We start from the raw sequence: 7,580 nt of genomic DNA, 5'->3' as shown, positions 1-7,580 counted from the left end.
GCATATTCCTAACCCTTTAATATTCTTTCCACCTTCTACGCTTGACATTGGCATGAGCTCAAAAATGAAATGAGATGCATGAAAAAAGAAACTGTTAATTACACTTAGATTTTAATCGGACCACAAGAAAGTTATCAGTCAAGCTAGCTCACTTTTTAAAAAAATCTTCCTGTTGCCCAATTTGCTTCACATTTCCTTGTGTTGCATTAAAACACAGTGTTGAAGTTATGAGGGGCAGTGCCCAAACTTTAGTGTGAACTCCAAACCAAGCTCAGTTGTTTGAGAGAGCCGGGTGTTGTGCTTGGCCCGGGACACTGTTGACAACTGTTGAGCTGGACACAGCAAGTCATTACCCGAAAAATGAATCATGGTGGAAAGACTTTCTATGAGTGTGTGAGATTCACGAGAGGAGCGAAGGATACAGGCAAAATATTCCAGCCCCACTAACCAGGCAACTATGGGGAACATAAAATGAGTCATAGTGAGCTGAGCTGGCTTATTTAGACAGTGTGTGTGTGTGTGTTTGTATGCAAAACTGGATAATTCTGGTTGGATTTTGGGAAGAAGGCTCACTCATTTCTGTTTGTCTCTTGAACTACGTCACTTTTAATTGCCCACTCAGTCTTCCTCTCATAAGTCTCACCAAGCTACATTCACACACACACACACACACACACACACACACAAGCGTACAAACAGCGACTTTCGGTCAAACACACATTTTTTCCTGTAAGCAAAATAAGGAACCGTGGAACTGAGTTTATGAATCATTGTAATTACCTGTACAGAGGTAAGCTGTCAAAACAGTTTTTAAGCATTGTCCTCTCATTCCCACAGTCACTTCCACAGAGGTCTGTGGCTGGCTCGTATCCAGATATATGTGTGTGTGTGTGTGCGTGTCTGTGTGTGTGTGGTGAATGGTGTATTGTATTATATATATAATTAACCTTATTTACTTGGTGTGAAAACTGTCAACAATCCACTTTCACTGCACATTTCAGATTTTTTAACATGAACTTGATCCTCTTTCTGCATCATTTTGCTTTTTTTATGCTGTTATCTTCAGGTAGAGTCCCTCATCTCTCTCTCTCTCACACACACACACACACACACACTCACAAAGACACCTCATTCGCTCTTTCTCATACACACACTATCACCAGTCAAGCCGTAAAAAGTCAACTCAATTAAAGTGCCTCATTTCCTGGAAGCCAGCCTCAGACAGAACAGTAGGTATGCAGGGAATGGGAACTGTGTGTGTGTGTGTGTGTGTGTGAGTGTGTGTGTGTGTGTGTGAATATGAGAGAGAGCGAGAGTGAGAGAGAGCAATATAGAAATGAAGAAACTCACCTCCTGCTAAAAAAAAACAGCAATCTACACACACACACACACACACACACTGCATTGGCTGCACACTAAAACCACAGACCATCATAAATCTCCTCCACGTGGACCCTTTCACCTATTTGACCTCACACACACACACACACACACACACACACACACACACACATATGTATATACACACACTCTCTCTCTCTCTAGAGGACCCCATCCTCTCTCAGCCCCTCAGGCAGGATGTATAAAACCCTGCTGCATTCCTTTCCAGTTAGGTCCAGCCCAAAGTGAGCACAGTAACTGCTGTGTCAAAGTGTGTGTGTGTGTGTGTGTGATGGTGTTAACATAACGGAGTGCTTCTGGGAATCCCTTTGTTGCTGTGTGTTGTGTACATCTGCCGGGCATGTTTGACAAAATCGTGCCCCCGCCCCTTCCTATGTATTCTCTGATGCCTATGGAATTTACCCACAATGCTCTAGCAGAGAAAACAAGAAGTGATGATTGCAGTAATTTTAACCCTATGTGTATCATCCTCACGCTGCTCGCAGCCCCAGTCCAGCTCTTTAAAAACCCTCCCAACTGAATAAACACTGCTTTGTTTGACTAGGAAATCCCATTTGTCAGTTAACAATCTGATTGCGGGGCCAGGCATTGCTGGAATACAGGCGGCCTTAGAATACATTACGGTAAGTTAGAGCTTATCAAGTCAACATTGACTCAGTGAAGTAAAGACAGAGAAAAGCAAAGGAGGCAAAGAAATAAACAGTGAAGTAATACACAGGACAAATGCATAGACTTTTGTAAAAATAGTGCTCTTTAATATAAATTATTGAAATATTTTAGAAATATAAATATGTGCAACGTTCCTTTTCATTTATTTTTTTGTAATGCTTTGTCATTTCAGATATTACAGCTTGTATTTTTGCCAGACTAGTGGCCAGCCTTCTGCGAGAGAGTCTTTATAAAAGACAAATGATTCACATACACGTGTGGTCCACTGGTACAACACATGTAAAAAAACAAAAAAAAAAAACCTTGATGTTGATGTGAGAAAATAAGACTGAGATTTGACAAAAAATGTGTATCACTATGGTATATTTCAGTGCTCTTGTCTCAAGTGGCCACATGAGATGTTTTTATGATGTGAAAAGGCTACCACTCCAATATGGATCGCAGGTAAGTATGAGCACTGGTCAAACACAGACAAAAACAATTTTGATAAAATCCGAGTCTACGTTTTACAAAAGGCGTTTTTTTTTGTTTTTTTTTTAAAGAATCACTTTAAGGAAGTCTTGTGTTCCCTTGACATTCAGACAGACAAATCCAACTGTCCACTCCGGCTTCAGAGGTAACGATGGAGAGCAGATGAGGTGAGAAACCTTTCTTAAGTTACAGCGATTAAACCGTCCACATAACAGTCCATCTCCTCTCTTATATCGCCTTCATTAACGGTGACGTGAGAAAACCAGGAGGGAAAGAGCAGACTCAAACACACCATGACAAAAAGAAATAAGCTTGAGATGATAATGTAAAGAAGAAATCACTGTGAGAGGGTCTAAAAAGACAGAATTAAGACTCAGCCAAATCTTTCTTTTTCACACGGGGCTTCTTAGCAAACCTGGCTTTATATTTACAGGAGCAGCGTCCCGTTGAGCTCCATCATTTCATCTAAGTCCGGGACATCAATCACAATGTTTTTGTGTAGCTGTGTACCAGTATGTCTCCTTCCCCTTCTCCCCTACCCTAGCCCCCTCCCCAGTTCTCTGTCCTCTTCAATTTCCTTTTCCTAATCCCATTACCCACTCTTCTTTCTCCTTCATTCAATCCTTCTTCTAGCCAATCTCTAGGATCATCATCGTCATTCCCCAAGGAGCTTTACAGTGTCACTGACATTTTTCCAGCCAGTCTGGATAAAAAAAAAGTTCTGCTGTTTTGTTTGGTCCTGTGCCAAGGCTTTTGTCTCAGTAACAGCAGTCTGTTTTCTGTCACTGTCAAAGCGCACATGCATCTACGAAACAAAAAGGGGGGCAGGGAATAGGTAATGGAGGAGAAGGAGAAGATGCTTTGAAATGCTTTTTTTTCTTCTCTTGTTCCCACACTAACAAAATGTGGGTCTGTACCTGTGTGTGTGTGTGTATGCGTGTGAAGCTAGCATGCATGACCCCCCCCCCCAATGAGGCAACATTTGTGGGAAGCAGCAATGGAAATGTGTGTGCCACCACAGCACACAAATACACACACACACACACACACACAAACAAATACTGTATGTTTTCTGCTTTGGGCCCCTCGTTTGGACTTTGCCTTTTTTCTCTGTAACTCCTCCTTCTTTCACACCCTCTAAGCCTTTCTGTTCTTTGTCTTCTTTCTTTCTGTCCAGTGAATGTCTGACAGAGGAGAGGAGATCTTTCTTCTTAAGCACATTAAACCCACAGGGATCACGGTGTGGTGTATTGATCATGTCGTCGCTGTCATCGTTAGTATCTACCAATTAGGTTAATCTTCTACGAGGCTCTGCTCTGCGTTAGTCATAGGAAACAGTGACCTTTGACTTCATCTGCCACTCACACTAGTGGTCAGTTTTTGCATGGCAGGACGGACGAGGTAATCGTTGGTTACCCAAATCACACTCCTCATCCCAGACCCCAGGTCGGTGGGAGACTCTAGGTAGATGGTGTCCGTCAGTGTTGAAACAGATCTGGGATCAGCTGATTCTGGTCACAATGAAAAACTGACCTCACACTGGCGTCTAAGGCTAACTCTGGTCAGTATCTGATGGCGCGCATATTCACATATGCGCTGAGAACTGGTCTATGCTGTCCTCAAGACACCTGGTCCATGAAATGGAACCTCTGCAGTTCCTGTCAGTCATATAGGAGCGTCGTACTCCTCCAGGAAGTCTCTAAGTGTGTGCGGGAGCTGCTCTGCTCGCTCCGACCCCCCCAGGCCTCGGTTGTTCAGGGTCCTCCTGCACATGTGCTGCAGGGATGAGAGAGAAGTTGCGAGGGGCCGGCGCAGTTCCAAGGGAATCCTCTCTCCACCGGTGTGGATCAGATATATGCTTCGCCCCTTCATTTCTGCTTCTCCTGAATTGCCCCCACATGCGACTTCTCTGCTCCTTCCAGCGTCTGGCCCTTTCCCCATGTAGTGCGCTATGAGTTTCAGCACGCAATCAAACTGCGGGGGCTCTAGGGTGTTTTGGGGGTCTGGCTGTAAGAAGAAGCCGCCTCCCTCGCTGTGGATGCGCAGGTTCTTGGTTCCTCGAGCCGTCTGGACAGAGAGGGTGAAGAAGTGGTGGTGGTCCGAGGAGTCGCGGATCAGGAAGGTGCCGGGCGGTTCGGAGCGCAGCAGGGAGCTGGCCTCCCGGCCCCCCACAGCCCCCCAGTAAAAACCACTCTCCTGTAGCTTACGCAATGCAAGCATCACCTGAAATAGGTAGAAAAACCGACATTGCAACACATTAGTATGTGGTGAATTTTTAGACTTCATTAATACACTCAGCTTTTTCTCTAAAACTCAGGTGTGACTGACCTGCTGGTAATGTGCATGCGAGCTGAAGGGCTTGTAGTGATGCGGGGTAAAGTTCGACCCCTGAACCCTGCCCTCCGGAGGGGTCACGCTGCTCATGGCGAGGGGGTTGCGTCCGCTGAAGGTTACCATGGCGCCATGACCCCCTGCCTCTGCCCGCTGGTCGAGAGGCAGGGGGCCCAGAACAGGGGCGTGGAGGTGGACAGGTGGGAAGGAGTTTGGGGCAGAGGGAGAGGAAAGAGAGGGGGAATGGGGTGAGGGTGGAGGGGTCACACACCGGGTCCAGGGCCCCGGGGCAGAGGAGTCTGATGCATCCAGAGAGGGGCTGGGAGAGAGCACCTAAGCACAGCTGAGAGAGGGAGAAGAGAAGGACTATAGATCAGACATATCCATCTATATATAAACCGATGCACACATGCAAAGGCAGGCTACACTGAGGCAAAACAGACTCCTTTAAAACTTCATTCATCGTCATTCATAAACATGGCCATAAATAACGGGCCACTTTGCCACACTGGAGCTCTCTGTTTACCCCCATAAAATGCAGTTATGGCGACTGTGACAAATGCATAAGGCAAGACTGGGCAGCGAGCAGGCAGGTTATATTTAGTTTAAATGAATCCTCCCGTACTCGCGCTGCTGCTGCTGCAGCCAGACAGCAACTGGATCCTGATTGCTTTCAATTGTCTTCGATCGGGCGTACCGCAACAAGGGATTTCAGAAAGGGGGTCACTGTGAAAGAGTCCGGCGCGCTTTTTTCTCCCCCTCTTTCATTAAATAACTCCTTATTCCCTGGTCGGCCAGCGGCACAGAGGCTGCATTATCCGGTTTCACTGTGACTAAAAGGGTGTCCCGGCTGGTCTGGTCTGCTCTGATCCCCTGTGGGCTAGGGGGAATTAAAATAGGCTTCACCGGACAGTGCGGGACTGCGGTTGAAGCAGGAGGCGCCATAACGGAGCAGAACCGCTACAGAGCCGCTGGTGCAGAAGTCGGTCCACTATTCACAATATTTCGAAACAACCCCCCCCCCAAAAAAAAATTACACTTGCATCCCGCTCGGCTGGACTGCACCAAGCAGCTAAATAACAACAGCTGTGCTTTACTGTGCTGCACTGTAAGCCCTCTCCTTTCTGTCATTTTGAATGATGTATAACGAACCGCTTTAAATGTCTTATCACAGTCTTTTAACTTACCTTGCGGATATGTTCAGCCCCGCACCGCAGCCGCTCGTCGCCAAAGGAAAAGATATGCAAACTACCCGAGAGTAGTGCTAGATGAATTATTAACTCAGGCATTAAAATCCAAAAAAAAAAGTATCCAGAAAGTGTGTGGGTTTCTTTCCTGAGCGGAGGAATGTGGCGGCGTCGATATCTGCCGGAGAGATCCTGTCCGTGTGTGGAGGAAGGTTACTGGAGGTTGTTTCCAGTGAGTAAAGCCGATGTTCGTAAGGCTCCGCCTCCTCCGTTCAGAGGTTCTTCCAGTAAACACACGCACGCTCACACACGCGCGCGCGCACGCACGGAACAGACGCACGTGCTCGCGCTCACCCTTGGCAGATTTCCAATAAATAATCAGCGTGACCTTTGCCGGGCTGTTTCCTGGTACTGGTGGGTTCCCTTCTTGACAAGGTGAACAAGTTAAAAACTCGACATATGGAACAATATAAACTGATAATCTGTTAAATTATTGTATGAATGTTACAGACTTTATTGGCAGATATAGATGATAGTCTGCCAATATGTTGTGCAACATGAAGACCTCCATATATAGTCACAATATGCTATTATACTCTGCTATATGCACCACTGCACTCATTATTTCTACACACAAATTCAAAGGTAGAATATTTGATAATCGGAATAATCTGATCCATTATTTAAGTAAAACTAGCAACACCGCAATGTAAAAATACTCAGCTGCAAGGTAAATTCCTGCATTCAAAATTATACTTAAGTACATGAGTAATAGCAGTAAAATGCAAATATTATTATACATATTAATGCATTATTAGTACTGATGCATTAATGTGTTAGCAGCAATTTGATGTTGTAGCTTGTCAAAGTGGAGCTATACTCATTTTAACTGCTTTATATACTGTTGTGTTTGTTTAACAATGCATCATGTTTTATAAGGTGATCATATCTGCATTTACCTCTGAAATGTAGTGTAAAGTATAAAGTAGCATAAAATGGAAACACTCAAGTACCTCAAAATTGTACTTAAGCACAGTACTTGTTGCTAAGTAAATGTTACTTTCTACCACTGCAATGTCTGTTGCAATGTATATAATGCACTGTATATAGCATTTGAATGTCATATTCTTTAATTAGCTATTTTATTTATTTCATTTAAATATTTATAAAATATATGTATTTATTAATTATTTATATTTATTTCATAATTTTGCTTTAGTCTAAGCCTGTCTCTTGTGCTGCTGTAACACGTTACTTTCTCCCACTGATGATCAATAAATAAATAAAGCCTTACCTTAAGATAGTCAGAATATCCACTTTACGTTTAGGCTCTATCAGAAGTACTTATCTAATTTTCTTTTCACTCCCTTTGTTCCCAACATGACAGATGATTAACATTTAAGCTACTACAAGCTGGCTAATGTTTAAAGATAAGGTCCCTCTGGCCCTCATGCATGTCAGGAAGCATCTGACTTACTGTAAGTGCTCTTGAGCAACAACCACGCCACTCTACTGCTGATC

General features: G+C 44.3%; 1 protein-coding gene across 3 annotated transcripts; it reads right to left on the bottom strand.

The window, feature by feature from the left end:
- Window positions 1-2,131: 2,131 nt before the first annotated feature.
- socs3b (suppressor of cytokine signaling 3b) lies at window positions 2,132-7,534 on the bottom strand. Of its 3 annotated transcripts, none has more exons than XM_044177846.1 (4): window positions 7,354-7,531; window positions 6,060-6,485; window positions 4,870-5,215; window positions 2,132-4,764 (listed from the first exon to the last, which is right to left on the bottom strand). In XM_044177846.1, exons 3-4 carry the CDS (start codon window positions 4,996-4,998, stop codon window positions 4,207-4,209), a joined length of 687 nt encoding a protein of 228 aa, XP_044033781.1. In that variant the 5' UTR covers window positions 4,999-5,215; window positions 6,060-6,485; window positions 7,354-7,531; the 3' UTR covers window positions 2,132-4,206. The 3 variants fall into 3 exon arrangements, with proteins under 3 accessions (XP_044033781.1, XP_044033782.1, XP_044033783.1); XM_044177847.1 differs by having other exon boundaries at window positions 6,060-6,482; XM_044177848.1 differs by lacking the exon at window positions 6,060-6,485 and having other exon boundaries at window positions 7,354-7,534.
- Between the last annotated feature and the right edge of the window lie 46 nt (window positions 7,535-7,580).

The sequence above is a fragment of the Siniperca chuatsi genome, linkage group LG20 (genome assembly GCF_020085105.1).
Source record: "Siniperca chuatsi isolate FFG_IHB_CAS linkage group LG20, ASM2008510v1, whole genome shotgun sequence".
Lineage (NCBI taxonomy): Eukaryota > Metazoa > Chordata > Actinopteri > Centrarchiformes > Sinipercidae > Siniperca > Siniperca chuatsi.
This window is presented reverse-complemented; position numbering and strand designations above follow the sequence as displayed.

What these genes read in the sequence shown, in the direction of transcription:
- socs3b (XM_044177848.1), bottom strand. Translation starts at nt 4,998, where the DNA reads ATGGTAACCTTCAGCGGACGCAACCCCCTCGCCATGAGCAGCGTGACC. An exon ending in CGCATGCACATTACCAGCAG is followed by an intron (nt 4,765 to 4,869) that starts GTCAGTCACACC and finishes TACCTATTTCAG; the next exon opens with GTGATGCTTGCATTGCGTAA.